Below are 27,107 nucleotides of genomic sequence, written 5' to 3' on the forward strand. Positions count from 1 at the left end.
ACAGGCAGATATTGTTTGATGGAGTTAAAGGTATCATTGTGGGCTGTAAGCTGTTCCTAGTAAAACTGCCTTTTGCAATTGACTGATGGGGATTGTGTCAATGCCAACAGTGTTCAAGTGGTGCTCCAAATGTTTCAGGATTGCACCCAAGGCACCCATTACTATTGATTCTATCTTTGTCATAATCATTCTATTTCTATTTGCAGGATTTTGTCTTTTGTGATCTCGTGTTCCCCCCCCCCCCATTTTTTATCTTCTATTCTGCTGTTTCCAGGTATTGTCACATCCACTAGGCACACTTTTTTTATTTTTCTTATCGACAGTTGTTAAGTCTGGTTTGTGATGTGACAAGTGCTTGTCTATTTTAATTTTAAAGTTCCAGAGCACTCTTCGCTTTCTATTTCTGGATCGAATTAGTGATCCCGTCGGTTCCTGCTTACAGGCAAATGGAAATTCTTGCAGACCTTCCAATACGCCATCATTGCTATTTTGTCATGCCATTGTAGTAATTGTAATTGTGATCATGATTAATCAATAAAAACATTATTATCCATTCACTAGAATGTGAAGTCACAGCTACCAGGTCTTTAGACGAGTGTTGGCCTTCAATTATTCTATGATTATGGTGTGTTGCACACTCACAATCAGCCAGATGTTTAGACTGGAGTTGACATTTTTATCCAACTATCAAGTCCTTCCCAAGGACTTGAAATAGGAAGATGTGTCGCTTGATGGTGTTAAAGCTGTTATCGTAAGATGTAAACTTTTCCAAGCAAGGCTGCCTTCTGCAATTGACTGGTGGGTATTTGGTCAACCCTTGAACTGGTGTTCAAATGGTGCTCCAGTATTTATAATTATTGTTGTTATCCTCCTACATTCTGTGGAAGAGAGGTAGCATATTACGTCATGGAAAGGAAGGGATAAATACAGGTATTCAACTTACGATCACAATCGAGCCCAACATTTACGTTGTTAAGTGAGTTTTGCCCTATTTTACGAATGTTCTTGCCACATTTGTTAAGCGAATCACTGCGGTTGTTCAATTAGCAACACGGTTGTTAAGTGAGTCTGTATTCCCCGTGGACTTTGCTTTCAGAAGGTCGCAAAAGATGGTCACGTGACCCAGGGACGCTGCGACCGTCATAAATGTGAGACAGCTATCGAGCACCCAAATGCAAATCACGTGTCCATGGAGATGCTGCAGCGGTTATAAGTAAAATCGTAAAATCACCTGTCTTGAGCTCTGCTCAGCTCACCCAGCCAAACCTACAGGCATCATATGACAGGAATTTCCCTTACATGAAAACCGCCACCCCTCCCACATATCCCCCAAATTACCGCTTTTTTATATATATACATTAGCTTAATCTCCTGCAAAGCATCTGTGGACTCAAAATAACTCCCTCTCAATGGCTGGGTAAACAAGAATGGTAGGTAAACAAAGAGAGAAACCAGGAAGGAGGTATTCTAACAGAATAAATAAACCTTTTATTTCCTGCTGACAGATTCAGGGGAAACCTTCCCTTTGAGCAAAACTTTTTCTTAACGTAACTCTGCCCAGGATGTTAATTGCTGTCCATCTCTGGGAAAGATCATTCAGACATCCTGGTCAGTGTCTCTTTGCACATCTACCATCGGGCAGAAGACATCGAAGCATAGCCAGCCAAACAAATAAGTTTAAAAATAGTTTCTATCCTTGGGCTGTCAAGACTCTTAAACACAACCACAATCATTCCATACACACACAGGTTATTGATATCGCTGTTCCTGGAGATGCCAGAGTCGAAGAAAAAGAACTGGAAAAAATAATGAAATATCGCGATCTGGGCATCGAAACTACACGGCTATGGATGAAGCATGTAACAGTGATACCCATTGCCATGGGGCATTTGGTAGCATGCAACACACCACCTCAGGTGGCTTCCCTCCTTCCCTCCCTCCTACTTTATACAGAAGCAACCTTGGCTGAGTGCCATCTAGTTGCCCAATTTCTTCTTTCGCACCTCACGTCTGGTTGAGGAAAGGAGCGGCAGTGCTACAGGGTTTCCTAAAAGCCAGAAGATTCTACTGCAAAAAAATAAATAATCCCCCGGATAAGAAGGGAAAAAGCGCGCATACAGTCGTTTCAGCTTACATTATTTTTATCCGTTTAATATCATGCAAGGTATAGAAACACTTAAGAGTTCATTACATTTGAAGAGAGAGGGAAGAACTCTTGAAACTCAAGACACAGATCGAAATACCCAGATCTGGGTTTTAAAAATTCCAACTCTGGTCATTTAGTGAATATAATAGTCCAGTATTTTCTCTTTCTCTCCCTCTCCCTCCCACCCACACACTCTCTCTCTCTGTTTTTCCTCTCTCCTTTGTCCTCTCTCCCCCCCTCCCTCTTTCTTCCCTCTGTTTTTCTTCTTTTTGTGTTCTCGCTCCTTGTCTCCCTCCCCCCTCTCTGTTTTTCCTCTCTCTTTTTTCCTTCCTCTCCTTCTTTCCCCGTTTTTCCTCTCTCCTTTTTCCTTCCTCTCTCCCTTTTCCCCCTCTGTTTTTCCTCTTTCCTTTGTCCTCTCGCTCTCCCTCTCTCCGTTTTTCTTCTTTTTGTGTTCTTTCTTTCTCTCTCTCTCTCTCTGTCTCCCTCCCCCTCTCTCTGTTTTTCCTCTCTCCTTTCTCCCCTTCTCTCCCTCCTCTCTCCCCGTTTTTCTTCTTTTTGTGTTCTCTCTCTCTGTCTTTCTCTGTGTGTCTCTCTCTTTTTCTCCCTCCCTTCCTCTCTCTCTCTCTATCCTCTCTTTCTTTTTCCTCTCTTCTTTGCTCTCTAACTCGCAGACTTTCTCTCTCTGACTTTTTCTCTCTGTCTCTCTCTCTGTCTCTCCCTCCCCCCCCTCTCTCTGTTGTCCTCTCATTCTTTCTCTTTTTCCTTCTCTTCTTTGTTCTTGATCTCGCTGACTTTTTCTCTGTGTCTTTCTCTCGGTGTGTCCCTCTCTTTCTCTCCCTCCCTCCCTTCTCTTCCATCCCAGATGTCGTGCCAACCGCAGAAAACCCAGGGGAGCGTTCCGCTTTTCAGCAGGAGACCCGCCTGGCCTTCAGACCGGCGCGTTCCTTCCAGGAGAGGGCAGCCGCGCCGCCCCATCCATAAAACTTCAGAGCCAATTCAGGCGAGAAACAGAAAGCACCGCTGGGAAGCTGCAGCAACGAGAAAGCGCTTCGGCTCCCGAACTCTCCGGCCACAGGTACCGTCCGCCAGCCCAGGGACAGGAGGGGCGGCGGGGAGAGCGCATCCCAACAGCCTCCGCCGCCTCGGAGATCTCTCCCCCCCCCCGACACCCATCCCCCCCAATCCCCCCCCCCCCACACACACACCGCGGGGCTTTAGTCAAACTTTCGGGACGGGGCGGCTGTTTGGGCTGATTTTTCGGAGCATCCCTGCCGCTCCAGAGACGAAGGTTTCCCGGCCTTGTTGGCAACGGGCGTCGTGTGTTCCGAGCGCACAAACCCCTGTCCAAATTCCAGAAGGGCGCACCGGGTGCCCGCAGGTGACCCGGGAGCTCCCACTCCGGCGATTCAAGCTTAGAGGGCAGGGAGAACCGGGGGTGGAAATGCAGCTGGGCGTTGCGGAGGCAAATGGGGACCGGGGGGGGGGGGAATTGTTGCAAGATTAAAAGAGAAACAAACCGCGTTGGGGCAGAGAATTGGTGGGGGAGAGAAAGCAGCCTTTCCAATCCTGCCTTTGGCTCAGCGGTTCAAACGTCGTGCTTCGCTCCTCTTCCTCCGTTTTCCTACAACAACCCTGCGAGGGAGGTTGCCCTGAGAGAGTGGGAGGGGCAGAGAAAACAGAAGGATTAAAAGCGGGCTGGGGAAAGAGAATGGCTTTGTCGCCTTTTGGAATCCCAACTGGAAGAGAGGAGGAAAAGTAACAGGGGAGCACGTTTGTCCTAGCCTGGTGCAAAATTAGAACTTAACTTATGATATTTATTGTCACTTTAAATGTACACGAATCTGCAAACATTAAAATTGCATACAGCTCTGGAAGGGTCAACACCTCCAATATACATTACATAAACATGACAAAAATAGAAAGAAAAAGAGAGGGGGAAGAGAAAGGAAGGAAGGAAGGAAGGAAGGAAGAGGGAGGGAGGAAGGAAGGAAGAGGGAGGGAGGGAGGAAGGAAGAAGGAAGAAAGAAGGGAGGGAAAGAGAGAGAAAGAAAGAAAGTGGGAGAGAGAAAGAGAGAAAGAGGGAGGGAGGGAAAGAAGGAAAGAGAAAGAAGAAAGAAAGGAAAGAAAAGAAAGAGGGAGAGGAAGAAATAAAAAGAAAGAAAGAAATGAAAGAGGGAGGAAAGAAAAAGAGAGAAAGAAAGAAAGTGGGAGAGAGAGAGAAAGAAACAAAAAGAAAGAAAGAGGGAGGGAGAGAAAGAAGGAGAAAGAAAGAAAGAAAGAAAGAAAGAAAGAAAAAGAAGAAAGAAAGAGAAAAAAAGAAAGCATATACCCACGTATATTCTATGACACAGAGAAACAACAGTCTAGTTCAGATATTTGGGGTTAAATGGCTGCTGAGGTACCAAAAGAAGCAGAATTCAATAGAAAGAGCCAACGGAAGTTTCGACAACATTTCAGTACCAGAGTTAACCCGGGTTATCAACTAAATCAAACAAAATTAGCATGCCACGCGAACTCAGTGGAAGGCACTTTGCTGGGTTGCTACATAAACTCATTTCTGTTAAGTACTCACCTGGTGTACAATACTGTCCTTCTTTCCTCTCCTTTTCTCCTAGGCTTGGTTATGGCAATGCAGTATCGATTCGTACCACCAAATGAGGAGGATTTTTCCAAAGACTATGATGTCATCACCAATGAAGAGATTGAAGAGATTAAGGATGCTCTTGAAGAAGGGAGAATGGACAAAGCCGTTGCCAAGATTATGGAAAACCTTCAGTCCCTGGAGGATACCTGCTTGAACATAGCCGTGACGGGAGAATCTGGCTCTGGGAAGTCCTCCTTTGTCAATGCCATTCGAGGGCTAGGAGACGTGGAAGACGCTTCTGCTCCCACCGGGGTGGTGGAGACCACAGAGAAGCCCACACCTTACCCACACCCCAAGTACCCCAATGTCACCTTGTGGGATCTACCTGGAATTGGAACGCCAACATTCCGCGCCAGCACTTACCTGCGGCAGGTTCACTTCTCCCGCTACGACTTCTTCATCCTCATTGCCTCAGAACGCTTCAAGGACAGCCATGTCCAGCTGGCAAACGCAATCTGTGACCTGGGGAAGAAATTCTATTTTGTGCGCTCCAAAGTGGATGAAGACCTGAGGGCCAGCAGAAAACGCCGGTCTCAAACTTACAATGAAGAGGCTATACTGGGACAGATACGAGAAAATTGCCAGAAGTGCTTACGGACTGAGAATATGCCCGATTCCAGAGTCTTCCTTATCTGCAACTGGGAGCTAAATAAATACGACTTTGCGATGCTGCAGGAAACCTTGGATAAGGAATTGCCAAGCCATAAGAGACATGCTTTTCTCCTGGCACTGCCCAACATGTCTCTGGGCATCCTGCAGAAAAAGAAGATGGCTTTACGGGCAGAGATCTGGAAGGTGGCGATGGCCTCCGCTGGAGCGGCTGCTGTCCCTATTCCAGGCCTCGGGATAGCCTGTGATGTTGCCCTCCTGATCAAAAACCTCTCGAAATACCTCAACAGTTTTGGTCTGGATGGGGACTCTCTTGCCAGGTTGGCTAAGAAGGCCAACAAACCTGTGGAGGAGATCAAAGAGGTAATACGCTCGCCGTTAGCTAAAAAGATCTCCAAAGATTTAGTTCTAAAGCTGCTAACCAAAGCTGGCGGTGGGGCACTCATGTTGTTGGAGTATTTTGTCAGCACGATACCCGTCTTTGGTTCTGTGGCAGCTGGAGGGATCTCCTTCGCTACCACCTACTACATGCTCAAGAGCTGCCTGGATGAGGTGGCCAACGATGCGCAACAGGTTTTCCTCAAGGCTTTTGAATCTGAGCTCTGAAGGAAGTTAGACCATGAGGAACAGGTTGGGGAATGAGGGCGCAAGGAATGTTACGGGGTACTGAATCAGAGAGTGTTATTTTCACAAGCCCATAATTAAATTCACCAGCCGGAAGTGGGGACGGGGGACGGGGGGGAGAGACATAAAGCACAAAACGTGGCCTTTTGCAATGATTTTTTTTATGATAGTTGAGCAGTGGGCTACTTTATTTCCCTTTATTGCAAAATATAAAGAGTATGGCAGATTCCGGGATATCAATTATGCCACCACTGTAAAACTATGCTTCCCAGTGTTTTGGGGGGAGAAAAGACAAATAAGGACAAAGCTGGTTTGTATTTCTAAAGCACAAATTGCCCTGTATTTAGGATTTCCTATATTTCTATAACTGACCAAACCATCAAAGCTGACACCAGAGCCTTGAAAAACTCCAAGTACCGCAAGATCAGAAAATGTGGAAAGCTCTGGCCCGTAGTGTCACCAAGGGTTGGATACAATTGAATGGACAACATCATCTTCATTTTCGTCGACCAAAAGCCTTCTTGCAACAGCCTCCTATTTAAGTTGTAAAGTTAGACTTATTGTGCTGGTTAATTTTAATCGAAGCTGAGTAATTTTATCGAATTGCAGATTGGTGCTAAATAATGAATGTTTGAGATTTCCTAAAGATCTGAATGGTCTCAGGGTTGAAAGAATTGTTTCAAGATCATAGTGAACTTTAATGCTTCTCTGAGTTGTTCAACAATGAAGCCGCAAGCAGTCAAGAAACTTAGACACTGCTACACCACGGGGTTGCGTGTTGAGTCCCTTACTCTGTACTTTTTATGTACATGACTGCATTCCCATTCACACCAGTAGTACTATTATTGAATTTGCAGATGATACGACAATGGTGGGACTCATCTCTGGGGAGGGGGGGGGAATGAATCTGCGTATTGAGATGAGGTGGAACGATTGCTTTCATGGTGTGGAGACAATAACATGGTCTTTAACATCAATAAGACCAAGGAGCTTATAGTGGACATAGAAGGAATAGATTGGACATCGAGTCTTCGGTTATCAATGGAGACCAAGTGGAGCAAGTGGACAGCTCTTTAGGTTTCTGGGTGTTGTCATAAAAGAGGACCTCACCTGGGGCACTCACATTGCAGCCCTGGTCAAGGGCAGAGATGATACTCCCTGAGACTTCTCAGAAAACAACTGAATGAAAAATTCCTTGTGAACTTCTACCACTGCACCCTAGGGAGTATTTTTAACTTACTGTGCCTGTGTATGCTTTGCTAATTGCACAGTGGCAGATAGGACAGGGCTCCAGAGGATCAACGTCATTGCCCAGAGGATCATGGGTTGCCCCCTCCCCTCTTTGGAAGAGCTTTATAGCTCCCGCTGCCTTAAGAAAGTTCAAAACATTCTTAAAGATCCATCTCATCCTGGGCACCCTTTTTTTTTAACTATTACCATCTGGCAGACGGTACAGGGCAATAAAAACAAGGACAAATAGGCTGAAAAGCAGCTTCTATCCCAGGGCAGTAACTATGTATATTGAATTTTACTGTATGGTGCAATATTAATGCAATATCAGGGTTTTTTTAATTCAATTGTGAAGGATGTGTGCTTTTTTATGTATAAAATGTACACTGAAGATGGCTTTTAATTTGTACAAGATGCAATGACAATAAACTAAGCTAAACTAAACAGGTCTTCTGCTTGAACAGGGAGCCGAACTAGAAAACATCCAAGGTCTCTTCCCACTCTTGTTATTTTAGTATTCTGTTATTATTCTCTATTCCCAGTAACACTGGGAAAGGCTGAAGGAAAGAGGCCATCAGTAAGATGAATGGATTCAGTTACAGGTGAGGAGTGCACTTTTAGGCAGACTTTAAAAAGATCACACTGGGGACAGATCATCCTGGAGAAAATCTGTATGACTGAGTCAATGACTTCATGGTACTTAAATCAATCAAACATTCAGCTGTTCTGACTTTTTCTTCTATGCTGTTCAGTCATATCTGTGTGTTGGGCGGCCATACAAACCTCTTAAATAAATGAATGAGTAAAGATGTTTGTGTGTGAATGGTTAGAACAGTTGGAAGCTTTTGTGAATGAACCTGTAGAATGACAATGGGTCATTCCAAAGTTGATGATGGTTGAGCTAGCTTATTTACTTTTTAATTCCTAGGAAGGTTTTTTTTTTTTACTATACACAGTTTTTATTCAAACAGCAAGTTTGAATGAAAAGGAAATTCCTGTTGTTGTTTTTTCATTCACCTCCTGCAGCTGTATCCCAAAGATGTCTAGGGAGATTTTCAATTATCCACGGTTGTCCCAAAGGTGCTTTTTGCAAAAGGCAACTGGACTTTCTTCTGGTTTTTTTTTCCTTTGGAAATGTTTCGCTTCTCATCCAAGAAACTTCCTTCAGTCCTGAATTGAAGTGAAGAAGCTTCTTGGATGAGACATGAAATGTTTTCAAAGGAAAAAAAAACAAGGAAATTTTTTATTTATTTGTCACTTGCGTACAAAAAGAATGTTTGGTGTATCCCAAATATATTAAGTCAGAAACATTGCAAATAAAAATATTAGTTTCTTGCCAAAAAATAAGAGCGTTTTAAAAACTTTTACATCGATTTATTTGGATAGTGTAACAAGTCTGAATTTGCATGTTATCTGTTAGGATTCTGCTGCTCTTCAGATCCAAAGCAATACTGTCTGAAACTTATAACACTGTCTAAAACTCAAGGGCAAACAGCGTATTAGAACAGTAGAAACAGATGAGCCTTTGATCAATAGATTTCAATTCAAAGCCATTCAATCAAATCCACGTTGGATTGATGATTCAAGTTAAATTGAACTGAATCGATATGTTCAAACTGATTTGAACACCCTAATTAAATCAGATCTTATCTTCAACCTGTACTGGACTAAATAGCCAATTCGCTAGCCAAACCTGGAGGCGGAAAGAATCCAATGGCAAAAAAATGAAAAGGCCCCATTATGATACTTTTCGAGGTAACTCATCTCACTGATAAAAACGATTGTATCTTTAGAACGTAACTCCACCAATATTTGTCAAGGGAAGACGATAACACAGCAGTGATTTATTGTGTGTATCAAAACATCCTTCAAAATGGAAGCAGCTTTAACAGTTTATTGAACAAGAATAACCACCCATGCCAAAAAGAGAGAGAGAGAGAGAGAGAGAGAGAGAGTTCTGTCCAGTTTGCATCAGGGGACCAGGAAAAATAGGGCCAAACAGGGGGAAGGAAGACAGGCTGGAATAGAGAGAGAAGAAGGCAAGATACATGCCTATCAAAATGAAAGCTTTTATGAATGACACACTGAAGTAGGGTGGAAACCCTACGAGTAAACAAACAACACTAACTTCCCACCGACCTTCGGCCTCACCTGCTATTCCGAAGCAGAGGAGGTTTCATTGTTCCCCCTCCCACCAGGAGATTGCAGATTTGAATCCTTCCTTGTGCAAAGGACCCAGCACAGCTCTGGAATTAGTACAAGAGCAGCTCTCCACCTAGGCCAGATTCCCCAAGGGACAAGATCCATTTTGAACAGGACGGTCCTTTAGGGATGCAAAGCCAAAACCTTGCATTTTCCCTCTTAAATCTTCCTGGCACCACCGAAGGAGCGCACCTCCCTTCTCCGGGAGACGTATCATCCTGGGCCCCGGCACGAGGGGGGCAGATACCCTGGTCTGCTCCAGCTGAGGGATGGAGCTGTCTCTCGGCAGTTCCAGTATGGAGACACTGTGCTCATGCCAGCAGCCGGCTATACTCGGAGAGGGCAGAGGACTTCTTGACGCCATCCCAGATACGTGCTGCATAGTGGAACCTGGAGGGGAAATATCAACACTCAGGTCAATGTGTACTAGGTGAAAGTTCTCCATCACGATGAGGACCTTCACTGACAAAGTCTACAGTGTCTGATGCAAGAGGTCTGGAGCACGTCAATTACCGTATCTTTTGGACTATAAGATGCACATGGCTTTTGGGGAGGAAAACAAGAAAAAAAATCTGCCTCTGCCTCCCAGCAATTTACCTCCTTGCAGCAAACAGCCTGGTCGGCTTCAGCACAGCCTGCTTTAGCACAAGCAGCTGATTGGCAGTTGGATCTGCTCCCGGAATACCGCCTATCAGCTGTTCTAGGTTGCAAGGATCGCCACCGCCACCATCGTCACTGCTCCTATCGCCGCCTCCGCATGCCCCGTTTTCAGCCTCCGCACGTCCCATTTTTGGCTCGTTCATGGCAGAGTGGATCGTCACCGCCGCCACCGCCTATCCCCGCTGCCTGGAATGGGATGCGCGGAGGCCAAAAATGGGCCGCAGAGAGGCGGCGATAGACAGCAGCAGTGGTGATGGGCAGTGGCAATCCCTGCAGCCTGGAACAGCTGATCGGTGGTATTCCGGGAGGCAGATCCAATTGCTAATCAGCTGTTCATACTAAATCAGGCTGTGCTGAAGCTGACCAGGCTGTTTGCTGCAAAAAGGCAAATTGCTGGGAGGCGAAGGCCGGCAGGTGGGGGCTGGAGGGTGGACAGGGCTTCGGCAACATTCACTCTATAAGACACACAGACATTTCCACCCACTTTTTTTGTGGGGGGCGAGGGGGGTGCACCTTAAATACCGAAAAATACAGTAGCTTCTTCCTCCAAGCTGGGAGAAGGAAGATCTGATCTAGGATGTCTCGGCTGCCACAAATCCCACCGGCCTTAGGTGCAGTTAAACACGTGCTTACCAGTTTTTTTCTGTCAGGATGGTATGGGAGAGCTGAGGCCGGGACATGGACATCATCTGGCTGCGAAGCTTGGCAATCAGTGACTGGAAGCTGGGGTGTCCTTTGTATCCGGGAAGGAGGGAGAAGAGAGGGCCGCTTCCTGGGGCTGCAAAGTAAATGGAAGCGTGGGTGTTTGCATTCTGAGCTAAGGGACAAGAAAAAGCTGGGAAGTGAATTCTCGGGACTCACTTGCTCTGGGTAGCACGTCATCGGTTTCAGAATCCATGAAGGGCAGTAAGAACAGATTGACCTCTGCGTCCAGGTAGCTCTGTGGCAGGCCAGGGAATATGTTACATTCAAGCATGGAGAGGATGCCTAGGAGGAAAAAAGTGGAACTTCTAAGATTTCCTGTCCTTTGCCAGGCTGAGCCTTCCAGAAAAAATGTGAATTCAAGTTTCCATTAGTGAGTGAATCTTTTTTTCTTTTTCTTTTTTTCTTTTTTTCTTTTTTTCTTTTTTTCTTTTTTTCTTTCTTTCTTTCTTTCTTTCTTTCTTCCTTTCTCCCTCCCTCTTTCTTTCCTTTCTTCCTTCCTTCCTCCCTCCCTTTCTTTCTTCCTTGTTTCTTTTTTCTTTCTTTCTCTCTTTCTTTCTTTTTCTTTCTTTTTTGTTTTCTTTCTTTATCTCTCAACCCTTCCTTCCTTTCTTTCTTTCCTTTCCTTCCTTCCTTTTTTTCTTTCTTTTCTTTCTTTCTGACCGATTCTATACATCATCTAGTCCAAGGGTGTCAAACTCAAAGCCTGGGGGCCGGATACAGCCCATGGGGTGCTTAGATCTGGCCTGCGAAGCCACCCTGGAAACAGCAAACGACCAGCCCCGGGTGCCTCTGCCAGCGAAAATGGAGTTCGCAAATGGCCCTCGCAAGCTCTATTTTCGCTGGCAGGGGGCTGCCGGAGACAGTTGTAGGCGAAAACGGAGCTCGGGAGTCCGTTTTCAGTGGCAGAGCACTCAGGCCACCATAGGCACCCCTGACACAAGTAACATTCCCCTGGCCACTCCCACCCTGACCCTCTGAGGTCAGGCACAACCCTAATGCGGCCCTCACCGAAATAGAGTTTGACACCCCTGATCTAGTGGCAACAGCATCTGAGCATCGAATGACATCCAAGAACAACTATAGTCCTCAGTTAGAAGACCTAGTTAGTTCCTCCTCTTCTGGTTCCCCTCTACATTTGATTCCCCCACACACCAATTTGGATGGCCTTGAATTTTCCCTGCTGTCTCCCGTCCCACAAACCTGCCAGGAAAAACATACTCCCCACTCTGAATCAAAAGTATATGCTCCAAATTCACGCCCGAGGTGCTTTGATCCAAACAAACCCTTCCAATAGTGGTTGGTCCTTTCAGGAAACTTTTTTTTTTTTTGCAAAAAGATCTGTATTGCCCAAATCCATCCTTAAAAAGGTACTTAGAAAGTCAGCACCGTTTGCTTGACTTTTGACTGTTTTTTTGTAAGACTGTTTTCACCCACAAGAAGATTTAAGACTGGATGAACTCCTCCAGAATCCATGGCACCATCTCATTTTCCTCCCATCAGTATCAGAGTCTCGCTACCCACTTGAATTGCGTTTCCATTCAAGAACTGTAATCCAGTCCTCCAAGCGAATTGGTGAGCAAGTCCTTTTACCTTTGTATTTCAGGTGTGAATGCATCATAATCTTGTCAATGACGAGGTGCATCTGCTTCAGGTTCCGAGGGCAGAAGTTTTCCCTCTTGGCTTTGTTTTGGAGAAAAACTAGAGACGGGGAGAGGGGGAGAAGAATGAACAAGAATCATGAGTTCAGGGCCCTTGTTCTCTCAGCTCACACCTTCGTGTAAACTCTTGTCTTAAACAAGCTGGGGCTCAGCCAAGCTAAACAGGAAGGTTTTCTTCTGATTCCCTGGTAAAAGGTTCCTAGTGGAGCAAGGACGCAACCTTCCATGTGTACAGGAAGATTGTGTACAATGACAGAATCTAGAAATCTGCAAGCAAAGGGGTTTAATTCTCACGCAAGAAAGGGGAAAAATACATGGAAAGCAACTAGAAAGCAATAGCCCTTGTATTTAAATATCACCTTAGTACTTTTACAGCCCTCCCTAAGTGGTTTATAGAGTCATCATATTGCACCCAACGACCTTGGAAGGATGGAAGGTTGAGTCAACTTTGAGCCGGTGAGACTCGAACTGCTGGCAGTCGGCAGTCAGCCGAATTAAGATTGCAATACTGCGCTCTAACTACTGCGCCACCAGATGTCGCAGGTGTCAAGAAAGACAACACAGAATTACTTCTAAGCAGTTTCCTTTATTGTTCCTCATGTGGCCAAATTAAATTACCTGCCTCATTAAATTATACACTCTGAGAATGTCTAGGGTGGAGCCGTCTTGACGAGAATTCCACGGCCCTTTGAGAACTGGGCCACACAAGTGGAATGCAAGCTTACAAAGCTGCATTTGCACAAGCAGCAGGCTCACCCACGAAACCATCCCCAATTCCCCGGCCACTGCCGGTCCATAGAACCAGATAGGTTGGGGATCACTGATCTTAACTCTCTTCCTCCCAGTCAAGCTATCTAAACCTAGCAGTCTCTTGGCCTTCTGGGTTAGAGCCCCTCCCTCCTGGGAATCCAGGCTACATTCCACTCCACACACAGACTTGTGGTGATGTCCTCCTGGTTGGCCTCTCCTAGTCCGTCCGTCCCCCTTCTTCACAATTTTCTACTTTAGCCTCCCATCACTTCCTGTCTTGCAGCCCGACACCGCTTCGTCTAGAGACAGGACAATTATGGAGGAAAGGCTTCTGTTCTTCCATACCGATGTGTGGGTAGTATTCAGTCCCCTCATCGGAGCCAGATGAGCTACTGGATTCATGGCTGGGAGACGGAGTGGAGGGCTTTACCATTTCAGCTGTCTGAAGGAACCTGCAATGGAGAAAGAAAACCCTTCAACCAACACAGTAATCTTCCACAGTAAGAGGAAGGACGGGAGGATTATTCTGTCGCACTTTCCGAATTTTGTTACTCCAAAAATAATCACACAATGTTAACCTTGTCAGGAAAGTTTGAAGAAGGAAGACAGAGTTAAAGATGAGTTATAAAAATTGAGGGTGGAAAGGGGCACACTGATTTAACCACCTATGTAGCAATCACCCAAGAAGCACATCCCTCTGGTTTCCGTCTACTAGTTGGCATTAAGGTGATCGGTTAAGTTTCCTCCAAGATCTAGAAATAGAACTAAACTAAAACAGTTACACATATATCAAGCTGTTCAAAATTTAGCAGTCTGGCCGTTATCAAGAGACCCCCCCCCCCAAAGTACCTGCATTCAGAGAATTAATATTGAGTGGCATCTATAGATAAGATTTGAGAATTCAAGTTTTGGTTTAAAAGAATAGGTTGTATACCCAATTCTGGCCTTAAGCAGCAGGAAAACGGATTATTAAAAGACTTTGGACTTAAACAGTTGCCTGCAGTTGTTTGTTCACAATAGGGCCCATTCCAACCCATCTCTCACCTGTAAAGGCTTAAGTCAGTAAACCAGTCTTGTACCACAATCACCACATGGCAGACGGTGAAGAGGAAGGCAGCGATCTGAAGGGACTAGAAAGAAAGAAGCATCAAGTAACAGGCAGAAAGGCAGGAAACGGCCTCTGGATGCAAGCCAAAAATCATGGCCAAGTTCTTGGTCTAGAGCTGCATTCACAAGAACGGATGACATCCTGATAATCATTTAAGAATAGTGAATTGACTGAAGGTGCAGTCCAATTAAATAGAAGTTACCAAGAAGGGAAACAGCAAGGAGACTAAAATAACTAATGTCAGGAAAGGAGGAATACAGGATTATGACGTGGTCAAAGGTGGAAGAGTAGAAATTCCCACGATGTCAGAATTCATGGACGTTACAAAACTGACCGGTTTGGACAGAAGGAAAATAAGGTGCTTTGTTTAAAAGATTGGAAGGCTTTTATAGAATGTTTACTAAAGAGAGAGAGAGAGAGAGAGAGAGGGAGGGAGGGAGGGAGGGAGGGAGGGAGGGAGGGAGGGAGGGAGAGAGAGAGAGAGAGAGAGAGAGAGAGAGAGAGAGAGAGAGGGAGAGAGAGAGAGAGAGAGAGAGAGAGAAACAATTTATAGATTTAATTACTGAAACAGAGGAGAATTAAATGAGGGGTTAAATAATTTCTGGAAGTTAAGAGGGAAGGGAAACAATAGGCTTAACATCTGTTGAAAAGAAGGCTGTAAATAATTACATTTCAATTTTTCTCCTTTCACTTTTTCTTTCTTACGCTATTTTATTTTCTCTCTCTCGTTTTCTTAAGAAATGCTTTTCACTTTATATAAAATCCTCAAGACAGACAAATAAACAATAAAAAGGAAACGAAGAAGAGAGGTGTATTGCCCCTGCGTTTTCCAACTTTCATATTCCTTCAGCTGCGAAGACATACGGATCAGGGCCTGCGCCTTTCCCATAGGCAGGTTCGCTCTGATGATTACCTGAGATGAAAGTATTGCAGGTATTCCCTGCAACCACCGCTGTCCCCTGTTCTACACAAGGTAAGATGGACCATTACCTGCATCTCAACATAGGTATGGGGTAGATTGTACTCCGGTGGCAGCTTGCGGTCGTTATTGATCAGGTGATCTAGGATGGAGGGACTGAGAATGGGCTACAAAAAAAAAGAGAAGGAAAACAATTGGGAGTTTTTAAGATATCATTCCTTAGCCAAAGTAACCCAAGCCCTGCCCTCAGTTCTCATAGAAAGCTAATCCTCCCTCGGGAGACAACGGAATGGAGGACAGGGGCCCTGAATACACTTCTGTACTAATGGATGTTGTTTGTGTAACTAGCTCTTGGAGGCAGCATTTATAGTGAACGAATAAAGAGAGTGCCAGTTTGGTCTCGTGGTTTTCAGACTGGAAACCGGGAGATTGCGATTGGGAGCTAAAACAAATCAGAGAAATATCACCGCATCACCGACCTGAGTATCAAGGAAGATGATTCGCTCCTGAGTAATAAAGAAATCGATGCCACTCGTCTGGTTGCCGCCACGCTCTTTGATTTCTTGGCTCTGAGTGCGAAACACGTACGTCCTACAAAAAGGGGGAAAACATTCGCAGAAAAATGAAGGAGGGCTGACAATCTGTTACGGGTTAAACTTCAGGGGATACATTGAATTGCTGAACCAGTGTGTGGTGCCAGACCATGTGCAAATATTAAAAGAGCAAATTGGCAGGGTCTAGAGCAGGGGTGTCCAAACTTGGGAACTTTAAGATTGGTGGACTTCAACTCCCAGAATTCCCCAGCCAGCCATGCTGGCTGGGGAATTCTGGGAGTTGAAGTCCACCAGTGTTAAAGTTCTCAAGTTTGGACACCCCTGCTCTAGAGTTTAAAGTCTCTGAGAGAGGAAGGAAGCAGGTGTGTCAGCTGAAAATAATAACGTATGTATTTAAAACAGGAATATTCAAATAGCAAGGAAGCTGAATGATAGTTTCTGAACTAGTAATGGACACACTGGCCCTGTTCTGGTTTAAGATCCATATATTGTTAACATGGTGTGATAAAAATGATTACAATCTAAGGAATCTGCCAACAATCTGCACCACTGCAGAGACAGAATTATAGCCTTATCAAGTAACAGCGAAGGCAGAAAAAGAAAGGCCGTGTGTTCCCTAGATTTACAAGCCTTCACAAACTGTGCATGCATTAGATCTGATCAATGCAATGGAAAAACAAATCAATATTATTTCATGAGATCAAACTTTAACAATGTCTTTAAAAATGAAGCTGAATTGTTTCCCGTAAGTATGGTTTTATGTTTTTTCCTGGTTCTTTTTTTTTTTTTTTTGGATTCCTTTTGTTCTGTTATGCTACACTAAAGTAAGAAAAAACTTCCAAACTTAACACCCATTAATGAATTAAGAGCGACATAACAATCTTCCTTATTCGGTTCATTTTCAAAGCTCATTGTCAACCCCCTTCGATCAGTCTGTTATCCAATGGCAAGGCAGTTCCTCTTCCTAATGTCCACCTACCTCTGATCTTCTTCGGGTTGATTGGCTGATAGCAGTGACATCACCATGGACTTCCCAGTACCTTGCAGTCCTAATACCCCAACTACAAGCACATCTGTTTGGTCCAGGAGGTACTAATATCAGAGAGAGAAAGAGGAAATGGAGAACAATTGTAAGCATAACACCTCATAAAGGTAGGGTGGTAGTTTAATATATATTATCTATATTCTAAAACAAAATATAACCCACTTATATTGTCTAGCGATGGTGGAACTTATCAATCTATTATTTGTTTGTTCGCACCCTTTTTTAATCTTGTTCTTCATTTTTTCCCCAAGTTGCATTTCAGCGGAAAGTTAAGATACGTACAAATATTTAATAAAATCACTTGTGATTCTAACCTACGTACAACAAATAGCTTGGGACAGAATACAAAGTTAATAAAACCAAAAACCTCTCCGCGTAGCTCAACAGAAAGTCAGGGGGAAATTCTGGTTATTTGAAAGCTTTAAAAATGGATTAAAACAAAAAAAAGCAAACGAAAAAGACATTGAACAGCTTTGGAAAGCAACGGGTTCAAGAAAAACAAGACAGATCAGAGCAGGGTTTGCAAGAATGGGAGATACAGAATACAAAAAGAGCAAGCCAGCAGGAAAAACTACTAGATAATCCAGATACCTCAATAGCACTGTCACACCAGTTCATCTGATCATCCACCAGCTTGATGCTATGTTTCATCTTCTCCGGGGCTAACAACTTTGCCTGGCCAACCACAGCTAGAAAAATCAGCAGGCGACAACTTAACCCACAAGCTCCCCATAAGAGCAATATATAGTGATATTATATCGCCCCTTCACTCCCCTGTTGATTATTTAAATCCAGATCAAGGGCCAGCAGCAGTTCAAGAGGCAGGTCTAAACCATGGAATGACATACCGTGCCTGCCCCTGAACTGCCGGGAGAGATGCTCCTTATCAGCTGCCACAGATAGAATGCTTTCATCCCCAAAAGTTGCCCTTTTGGTCCAGACTTACGGTCTATAATGCCGCTGGATGCAGCCGAGCCCATGCCCCGATTCTGGATCTGATAGACAGGCTGGGTGGGACGCTGGCCTTCCTTCTCCACTTTGGCCACAGCTGCAGGGGGCTGAGCAGACACCTCTGTGGTTCCAGCAGGGCCTTTGCCTTCCTCTCGGGACTTCATCAGCACAATGGGCTTTTCCATGGCAGGAGCAGCAGCAGCAGCAGCTGGGACAGGGGCAGTGACTGGAGCCACCTTGGACTATGAAGACAAACAAGCCAAGATCCCAAATCCCTCTCAGCTGTATAGAGCTCCCTTTCCTGAGAGCTCCTATGTCCCACTACCTTCCTCATATTTACCAGATGGCTTTTTTTATTTGCTTTTTCCTTTTAACTTTTTTTTACAGCTTTCTGTAATAAAGTTATTTCTACTTTTTTCCTACTTTCAACAGCTCCTTCACTATAGGATGCCTAAAAGGATTGGACCAGGCGAGAGACCATTCCCACTGTAGGTATGTTTCAGATTCTGGGTTCCCTCATTCCCTCTGAGGGAAAATATCCCATTAATAATATGAAATAAAAAAAGATGGGAGGAGTATGTAGGGAGAAAACAGAATACCCTTCTCAATTGGTCTCTTTCAAACATTAAAGCGGCGAGAGAATGTATTTTTTAAGAAACCAATACAGCTGTCCAATTTAAACAATTGTGACTTTGGGCATTATAAATCAACCAATCTAGCAACTTCAGGTAGTCTTCAGCTTATGTCCAGTTGCTTAGCAATCATTTGAAGTTATGACAGACCCTGAAAAAGCTACGTACAAGCCATATTTGAAATTCCAACAGCCAGCCTCCCCCTGCAGTAACATGACCACAATTTACAATATTTTTTGCCAGAAACTGGTGTTTACTTTCAGTTTCCAGCAACCCCCCCACCCGGCAAACAATGGGTTCACTTAACCACCACACTATTCGCTTAATAACAGCCACACAAAAGGTGGTAAAATCAGGTGATCATCTGGTGACCCACTGAACAACCGTCACAACTTACAACTGAAATTTGATTGGGAAAAAAAGTACAGGTAAACAAGAAAAATTAATAGGTGGTCAGGAACCCAAATTGTTATTGAGGTGTAGAAGTTAAATCTATTTAGCCCCAATGGCTGGGAGAAGAATTAGCAGCTAAATAGGGCTGCGTGGTTATCCTTGAATGAAGAAGCCTCCAGTGGTGAATCCTGGGCCCCAAATGACCTATCAAATATTCTTATAAAACCTAAAAGCGGGGGATCATGTTCTCCCACCTACCCTCTCTGCTGGAGGTTTGGCCAGAATGATGGGTGTCTTTTGCATCATTGTCCCCACTGGTTCATCCATAGGTTCCTACAATGAAATCAAGGTCAGACTTAAGGTGGATCCCTGCCCTCATGGCCCTCCCAACCAAAGTGTAGACTTTTACCCGCCGGTCTCGATCTCGGTCTCGATCCCGGTCCCAGGGGACATAGTCACGCTCTCGCCCTGGCCCAGACAGGCTTTGGTGACCCAGTTCCTTCTCCCGGTTCCAGCGACGGCGCCGTTCATACAATCCAGGTTGACTGTGCCCCGACTCCGACATGTGACAAGGGGATCTGGGAAGAGAACAAGAGAGTCCATCTGGGTTGTCAACGATCACAAGAGTGAAGAAACATATTATCTGACCTCAGAAGGCCTCAGAGAGAAAAGGCATGACATTTAGGATGGAATAATGGAGTGGTGGCTCTGTGGCTGAGACACTGAGCTTGTCAATAAGAAAGGTCAGCAGTTCGAATCCCTAGCGCCGCATAGCAGAGTGAGCTCCTGTTACTTGCCCCAGCTTCTGCCAACCTAGCAGTTCGAAAGCATGTAAAAATCCAAGTAGAAAAATAGGAACCACCTTTGGTGGGAAGGTAACAGCCTTTGGCATTTAGTCATGCCGGCCACAGGACCACAGAGACTTCTTCAGGCAGCGCTGGCTCTTCGGCTTTGAAACAGAGATGAGCACTGCCCCCTAGAATCGGGAACAACTAGCACATATGTGCGAGGGGAACTTTTACCTTTACCTTTTAATGGAGTAATCACTAGGAAGTCACAGGCTTTGAATATGAGGACCAAAGAAAAAGTTTAACCTTGGAATCACTGTGCATATAGGATTGGGGATGTAGGCTAAAGATCCACAGCTCTGCCATTATTCACTAGGGAAGGAATTGCTTGATCCCTCAAAGAGCAACAGGGGTAGTTCTTATTTAGCAACTGCCTTGTTTAGCAACCAATCACAGTTATGACTGTGATGAAAAAGCAACTTTGTGGCCAATACTCATATTTACGAAAGCAAAGAAAAACAAAGTTAGATTGGAAGCAGTCACAGATTCACTCAGTGACCGACCGCTTAATAACCAAGTTTCCACTCCCAATTAAGCCACTAAATCTGGGCTACTTTTTACATGGCATTCATGCATGTGGAGGTCAGACTTTTCCTTAAGACTTGTGCCCTCCAAAAATGTAAACCAGAAAAGGGAAAACTGGGTGAGCTTAGCTGGGAGTTCTAGATTTCTTTTTTTTTTATTTTGATCTCTTACTCTTCCTATTATATTGCATGTTTGACCCACAAGGGATGGAGGAAGAAATACCATCTTTAATCCAGTTTATAATTCTGAAATAAAATAATATGCAGCAGAGAGAGATAACATGCAGTCTCCCCGACATTTTTGTTATTATAGCTTGCTTTTTAAACTGTTTTTGCTGTTTTATTGTTGTTTAGCTTTGTGTTTTAATTGTGTATGCTTCCCAATGTCACATATATGAGATGGAGAGCTATATAAATTCAATAACTTAAGTAAACAAATATAAGTGACCTAAATAAGACAGAACGTACTGGGGAAGTAGAATGCAAGCAACTAATATTACTGAGCATGTGCAAAGTGCTACAGTTCTGATGAACCATCACAGAGCATCCAAAGTTTGGGATTAAGATATATATTAGTGATGGACCTATAATAATTGGCGGAGAGATACACCCTCGAAGGGTGAGATGTAGTTGCTAAGCAACCGCCCGCGCAGGGATACGAGAAAAAGAAAGCAGCCACAGGAACTATGTACCTCTCGCGGAAGGATAACGCTGGCTGTTCTCAACGTTCGCGGAAGAATATTGGCGCACTGAACCAGGAATTACCTATTCTCAGTCCCGCAAAGCAATACCTGAGCAGCGGAATCCCGAAAGCCGATACGAACCTCGCTTATGGAAGAAGCACTCCGGCCCGGCGTCAGGTAAAACAGAAGGTAGCGTCAATGGGGGGGAAAAGCTCGTTGCGAGGTAGATGGAATTAGCGATGTGCGGTCACGGAAGGAAGCGGAGAAAGAGCCTCGTCGGCCACCGTTGTTTGAGCTAACGCGCAGGCGCAGGAGGTCATTTTTGTCCCCGAGCGAGAGCACCGTTAGCTTTGACTTGGCGCATGCTCCCTCTCCACGTCAAACCTGTGCATGTTGGTTGGATGGCCGTCAGCGTTTAGTTCGTCGCGGCAGTTACACGCGTACGCAAGCGCCAAAAGTCTACAAAGTATGAGCCTAGAGTGGCTTAGAGCGGGAGGGGCGTGTCTTGAAACCGGAATCTATTGGGTGGGTTGAAGACAGTCCTTATTGCTACAGCCATAGCGCCATCTAGTGGTGGAGGTGTGAAATTAATGATAGCCTTTACCATCTCCATTGGTTTGGGGCTGGGGACGATGGTATTTGTAGTGCAACAAAGAGCATATCAGTTTTTCTGGCTGTTACACGCCATTGAGGACTTTATGGTTATGAGTTACTAAAAGCCATGAAGCTAAGTTTTGTAGTCAAAGAATATTGTCTAGACCAGAGATCCCCAAATTTGGCAACCTTAAGACTTGTGGACTTCAACTCCCAGAATTGGAGTTGAACTCCCAGCTGTGCTGGCTGGAGAATTCCGGGAGTAGAAGTCCACAAGTCTTAAAGTTGCCAAGTTTGAAGACCTCCAATCTAGACTCTCTGATCTGGGCTGCACAAATACCTTCTAGGGTGCAGCGGTAGAAGGTCACCAGCAGTTTTCCATTCAGATGTTGTTCCCTGAGAAGTCTCAGGTAGTGTAATCTTCATGGTAAGAAGAACCTGCATGCTCAGCTCTGAGCTACCTCTAAGAACAACGCCCTTCAGCCAAGGACCCCTCTGCCTGTTTGGAAAGGGCAGCCACCAGTTCCAATGCTGGGTGACCTTGAGCCAGCTTCTTTCTCTCCACCTTAGGAAGCAAGCAATGGCAAATCTTGCAAAAAACAAAAAATAAAAACCCGCAGGGACTTGTGATCCCTCCCTCCCTCCCTCCACCCGAGCTTGGCTTATTCTGTAAAATTGCAGCAGCAGCGAAGGAAGAAAGGAAGGAAAGAATCAGGAAGGCTTTGACTACAGCTCCCGGCAGCCTTTGCTCCTCCCCGCATGCGCAGTCCGCTCCACTCCCGGACTGGAAGCGCCGCTGCCATTGCGCTTCGGGGAGGGAAGGGGGTCGCAGGGAGTGGGAGGGGGAAAGCCAGCGCTTGGTCTCCTCGGCGCCGGTGGGGGTGGCGGAGGGGGGTCCTCCTGGCGGAGTCCCGCCGAGCATCATGCGGCAGGGACCGCGGGGCTGGCCGGGAGTTGTTGCTGCGGCTCGGCCTGCTGGATCCAAGTAGGAGGCAAGTTTGCAGCCCGCCGAGCCGCGCGCGGGTTTCCCCTTGCAGACGGAGGGAGGGAGGGGACCCTCCCTCCCCCTAGATGGGGGAAGGCTGGGCTGGAGGGGGGGCAGAGGAGGAGGCCTCATTCTGCAAAGGGAATTGGGGAGGGGTCCTCTGTAGCATCCCAGCTCTGCCTTCCCCACCACCCCACCCACTCCCTGGGGACTTGATATGATTTAGTTTGTCACTCATGCACAAGATAGCAGGAATGAGAACAAGCATGCATAAGAAGACAGGAAATGGGGACAGTAAGAGAGGGACGGTAGGCACGCTGGTGCACTTATGCACGCCCTTATTATATGAGGATTATAATATATGATACCGTATTAGGGTTGCAATGGAGGGAGTCCTGGGGAAATTGTGCATCTGGAAGGGCGCCTGGTTGGGGAAGGGAAATCTTAAAAGGGGGGGAGGGCTACGGATTAGGGTCAGGAGGTGGTTGTGGTTGTGCATCAGGCCCTTTGTGGTGACTAAGGAAGCATTGCGGGAGCAAAAGGGAGGGGGATGCAACCCCTGTTGCAAGCAGGTCCCTTTTTGCAGGTGTGATTTCCCCCTGCACAGAGGCAGACAGACAGACAGACAGAGAGGGAGGAGGCTTGCAGAGTCAAAGAAAGTCCAGTTGCCTCCAGAACTGCATCCTAAGTAACTTTGGGGGGAGCGGAGGATCCATCGTAACTTTGAACCATCCCTGAAGCAACCCGTCATTAAGCGGGGACTCCCTATAACAGTGATGGCGAATCTTTTTGGCACCAAGTGCCCAAACTGCAACACATGTGCATGCATATGTATGTGCGTGCATGCGCATGCTGGAACACTGGAAATCCGAACACCAGCTGGCTGGGAAGCACATGACTATTTTTTTGCCGTTTTTCGGCTGTTTTGGGGCTATTTTTTGGGTCAGAAATGGCCCCAAAACAGCCTGGGAAACAACGTGTATTTTGGGCGTTTTTCAGGGAGTTTTCAGCACTCCAGCACCTGCGAAGACCAGCTGGCCAGTGCGCATATGCGCACCAGAAACCAGAAGAGCAGTTGGCAAACAGCGCGCGTGCCCACAGAAAGGGATCTGTGTGCCACCTCTGGCACGCGTGCTATAGGTTTGCCATCACGGACTGATAACATGGACTCCTGGAGCCTCAGTTGCCGAGAAAAAATATCACACCGGAGGTTTCCTTCTCTTTTTTTTTCAGGACACCATGGATTTGGTGACGGGGATGGATGTTGGTGCTGAAATCGAAGTGACCGAAGATGGAGACCTGGATGAATTGCCTCTGCATTTGGTAGGCAGCTGGCACCGTCGTCCCCTTTTCGGTTTGGAGTCCGGGAATACACGAAGGGTTGTTTCTAGAAGTTCCCTGGAGTGCCATGCAGGCAATTACTCGGGCATCAGAATTTGTGGGAAGGGGGAATATGCGGTTACCTTAATATCCCTTTTGCAGTCTCCGGAAAACCTTTCCTAGTTGGGAGGACCTTTGCTTGGTTTCCTTGTTTTTGGATTGTTGGTGCTAATTTCTCCCCTTAAAACCCCTCAACCCTTTAGTGGTGAATTTTGCCAGAAGCGCCATTGGTTGGTGTCCTTCATCAGCAAGGTTTGTGGTCTGGACACATAATAATATAATGCTATTATAATCCAGACTTCTGAAGGGGGGTTTAATGCGTGCAGCTGGACTAGAGAAAGTGATTACCTTGACCTTGAGTGCAGGTGTAACATGTTCTGCCTGTCTCTGGGGCTGGGTGGACCACCTGCGGCCCCTAATTCTGGCCGTCTTTGGAGCCCTCAGTAACTACCGCACTTGATGAAAACTGAAGGCGCCATTTTCTGCCATCCGGAGATGCAGAACAGGAAAAAAAAAAAGGCTGTGCTGCAAGTCCTAAAAATCAGCATTTTAAAAACGACTTCTTAAGCTGGGTCGATAATAGGAGGCTGGACTAGATGACCTGTCAGGTCCTTTTTTAGCTTATACGTCCTGTGATTCTTTCCACCGCCAGGAAAACGTCCAGAATTGCCTCTGCTTGGAATCGGTGGACATCTCCAGCAGCGATGATGATGGGGAATCCCATCTGACCTTCTTCTTGCCCGTCAGACGGCCCCCGCGCCCCGCCCAGCGACGTTCGATCCACCGCCCCGCCGTGACGGCGAAACTGTCCGCTTCTGAGAAATGGGTCCCTCCTTTGTTCTCTTGCCCTTTGCGCCCTGGAGGCCCTCCCCCTCCCGGAATACCAGCCTTCGGTGCCTATCAGTGCCAGAAGTGCCTGCAGGTCTTCATGGAGGAATGGCACTACACCCAGCACCTCCAGGACCACGCTCAAGAGGAGGAGGAGCTGGCCCAGCGGCACGCAGCCCCGAACCCCACCCGTCCCCCGTCCCCACCCCGCAAGCTCCGCTGCTTGGAGTGCGGCAAGCGGTTCCTGCGCCCGGAGCAATTTGCGCGGCACACCAAGTGGCACCTGAAGCTGGTGCGATTGGGCATCAAAATCCATCACCGGAAGGTAAGTCGGCGCTCCTCCCAAGGCTCGTATGTTTACAAGCCTCTTGGCGGCACCAGGAACCCCCTGGAAGGCAAAGGTGTTTCTGACCTCCCAGTCGTGCAGGAGATTCTCAGCCAGCCAGCCAACCTGCAGGTCCCCAGGCCTCAAAGGACGGGCAAGCGGAAAGCCGCCAAGCACCAGAAGAGGAGGTGCGCTGAGACGTGGGAGCCTCAGGAGCTGCTCAACGCCACCCAAGCCGGGAACTCCATGGCCGTCCTCGATGGGGCCACCGGGATCAACCTCCTGCAACCTTGGCAGAAGCAGGAAGGGGTCCTGGAAGGCCAGGTGGCCGGCGGTCTCTTCCAACCGGCGGTCATGAGTGCCGAAAACCAGATCATCATTCTGGACGGTGACGAGGCAGAGGCTGTGCCTGTCGCCGCCGAGCAGCATTACGCCGAGCTGCAGGCCACCGTGTTCGACGGCCAGGGGACCACCAATACTGTGCAGCCGGTGTTCCTCAGAACCGAGGAGCAGGCGGCCCTCCTGGATCCTTCCGTGAGCACCGATCCCCTGCAGGCTGGTGGAGACAAGGACCAGGCAGCCGTCGGCCCCGAGTGGGTCGGTCAGAACCCTTGCACCGTTTACCGGACGGTGCTTCTGCAAGCGGACGATCAGGCGGCCGTGGTGGAGGGCCAAACTGAGCCCGGTCCTTTCCAGCAAGTGATCATCAAGACCTCGGAGGTCTCCCCCACGCTCTACCTGGATCCTCAGATGTCTTCGCTGGATCCAGCCGCCTTCCATTTGGTCCCCGAGCCTCAATATGTCACCTTCCCTTATGGGACCTCCCTGCCACTGGACCACAGCGAGGCCACAGAGGAAGGAGAAAAGGTCTGGGAGTCGCAGGAGGCCAGCTTCTGCTTGCCCAATTTGTACGAGGCAAGCAAGCAGCAGCAGCAGCCCCTTCCCGCTGTGACCACCAGTCCCAGAGGCCCAGTGATGATGCGGCTGCTGCCTTGCCCTACAGGGGACCATCCCGAGGTCTTGGACCTGGAGTACGACACTGGGGGTGGCATTCCGGTGGCCTCGGAGCCGTGGGACGTCAACATGCATGCCGGGCAAGATGCCCCCAGCCCCACCCAGGCGGCCGAAGATGGCTTCATTGTGGTGGAGATGCAGAGCGAGTCGGGCCAGCAAGGCTTGGTGGTGGGCGACCACCACGACCCGCCCCAGCAACGGACCTTCCGGCGAGCCAGGAAGCCGCCCCTTCGCAACGGCAGCATCTGGCGCTTTAAGTGCCCCGACTGCGGGGTCTGCTACAGCCAGCACTCCCAGCTGCGCTCGCACCAGAAGGGGCGGAAACGCCGGGGGAGGAGCTTCCTGTGCGAATGCGGCTCTCCCTTCCGCGGCCTGCTCCACCTGCTGCGCCACCAGCTCCGGCACCTGGAGGAAGCCCTCTTCATTTGCTCGACCTGCGGGAAGTCGCTCCGAGGACACGCCGGTTTGCAAAGGCACGACTCCTGCCAACCGGGCCTGGCTCGCTTCAGCTGCCCTTGCGGCGTCAACTTCCGACGTTTGTCCCGTTACCTCTGGCATCACGTCAGGAGCCAGAGGCCCGGCTTGCGAGTGTACACCCTCGTCGGTTTCCTCTCCTGAGCCGGGTGGGCTGGTGGTGGGGCCGGCTGAAGGGCAGGAGGGAGGCGGAGCGTTCGGAGGAGGAGACCAGCCGGGCCCGTTCGTTGATGGTTGCTGTCTGATATTTGTTTAGTTTTCCCCAATGTAATTAATCTAAAGGCGGTAATTAAAGAGCTGAGATCCTGAGCCCCTAATGTGTTGCTTACCTGTGGGGAGGGGGCAGAAGGGGGGCATTGGGAGGGAGGGACCTTCCAACCATTTAGCAGGAAATGAATTGCATTGGTTGGAGGTGATGGCATTCGTCCCGGGGGGGCGGAAGGGGGATGTACAATATTTACCGTGTTTCCCTGAAAATAAATACAGGGTCTTGTTTTCTTTTGACCCCTGAAATAAGCGCTTGGCCTTATTTTTGGGGAGGTCTTAGTATTTTTTGAGGTGTGGGAGGCCCCTTAACCTCAGCCCGCAGATCAGCTGATCCAGAAACGGCTGGAAGTTCTGT

The 27,107-nt window shown here is 47.2% G+C and overlaps 3 protein-coding genes across 5 annotated transcripts; 2 read left to right on the top strand and 1 right to left on the bottom strand.

Moving 5' to 3' along the window:
* The first annotated feature begins 1,357 nt into the window (after positions 1-1,357).
* Positions 1,358-6,886, top strand: LOC309396986 (interferon-inducible GTPase 5-like). The gene is made up of 2 exons (XM_081962638.1): positions 1,358-3,221; positions 4,762-6,886. Exon 2 carries the CDS (start codon positions 4,770-4,772, stop codon positions 6,003-6,005), a length of 1,236 nt encoding a protein of 411 aa, XP_081818764.1. The 5' UTR covers positions 1,358-3,221; positions 4,762-4,769; the 3' UTR covers positions 6,006-6,886.
* Positions 6,887-8,582: 1,696 nt separating this feature from the next.
* SMG9 (SMG9 nonsense mediated mRNA decay factor) lies at positions 8,583-21,325 on the bottom strand. Its single transcript, XM_081961808.1, has 14 exons — positions 21,027-21,325; positions 19,240-19,408; positions 19,089-19,163; positions 17,801-18,047; positions 17,446-17,543; positions 16,789-16,901; positions 15,735-15,846; positions 15,327-15,422; positions 14,273-14,358; positions 13,574-13,680; positions 12,411-12,518; positions 10,977-11,102; positions 10,749-10,893; positions 8,583-9,845 (listed from the first exon to the last, which is right to left on the bottom strand). The coding sequence occupies exons 2-14, from the start codon at positions 19,393-19,395 to the stop codon at positions 9,767-9,769; spliced, it is 1,548 nt and encodes a 515-aa protein (XP_081817934.1). The 5' UTR covers positions 19,396-19,408; positions 21,027-21,325; the 3' UTR covers positions 8,583-9,766.
* On the top strand, positions 20,869-26,794 carry LOC309396577 (uncharacterized protein). 3 transcript variants are annotated; one of them, XM_081961805.1, is made up of 3 exons: positions 20,869-21,074; positions 23,698-23,787; positions 24,497-26,794. In XM_081961805.1, the coding sequence occupies exons 1-3, from the start codon at positions 20,889-20,891 to the stop codon at positions 26,627-26,629; spliced, it is 2,409 nt and encodes an 802-aa protein (XP_081817931.1). In that variant the 5' UTR covers positions 20,869-20,888; the 3' UTR covers positions 26,630-26,794. The 3 variants fall into 3 exon arrangements, with proteins under 3 accessions (XP_081817931.1, XP_081817932.1, XP_081817933.1); XM_081961806.1 differs by having other exon boundaries at positions 20,870-21,062; XM_081961807.1 differs by lacking the exon at positions 20,869-21,074 and adding an exon at positions 22,332-22,471.
* Positions 26,795-27,107: the final 313 nt, after the last annotated feature.

This window comes from Natrix helvetica (genome assembly GCF_964273705.1).
Source record: "Natrix helvetica genome assembly, chromosome: 9".
Lineage (NCBI taxonomy): Eukaryota > Metazoa > Chordata > Lepidosauria > Squamata > Natricidae > Natrix > Natrix helvetica.

Coding starts and splice junctions, on each gene's coding strand:
- LOC309396986 (XM_081962638.1), top strand. CDS start 4,770: ATGGCAATGCAGTATCGATTCGTACCACCAAATGAGGAGGATTTTTCC.
- SMG9 (XM_081961808.1), bottom strand. CDS start 19,395: ATGTCGGAGTCGGGGCACAGTCAACCTGGATTGTATGAACGGCGCCGT. Junction 19,164..19,239: donor ACCGAGATCGAGACCGGCGG/GTAAAAGTCTAC, acceptor ATTTCATTGTAG/GAACCTATGGATGAACCAGT. Junction 10,894..10,976: donor TGACGTGCTACCCAGAGCAA/GTGAGTCCCGAG, acceptor TTTACTTTGCAG/CCCCAGGAAGCGGCCCTCTC.
- LOC309396577 (XM_081961805.1), top strand. CDS start 20,889: ATGTACCTCTCGCGGAAGGATAACGCTGGCTGTTCTCAACGTTCGCGG. Junction 21,075..23,697: donor GGCGTCAGGTAAAACAGAAG/GTAGCGTCAATG, acceptor TTTTTTTTTCAG/GACACCATGGATTTGGTGAC. Junction 23,788..24,496: donor ATGAATTGCCTCTGCATTTG/GTAGGCAGCTGG, acceptor TTCCACCGCCAG/GAAAACGTCCAGAATTGCCT.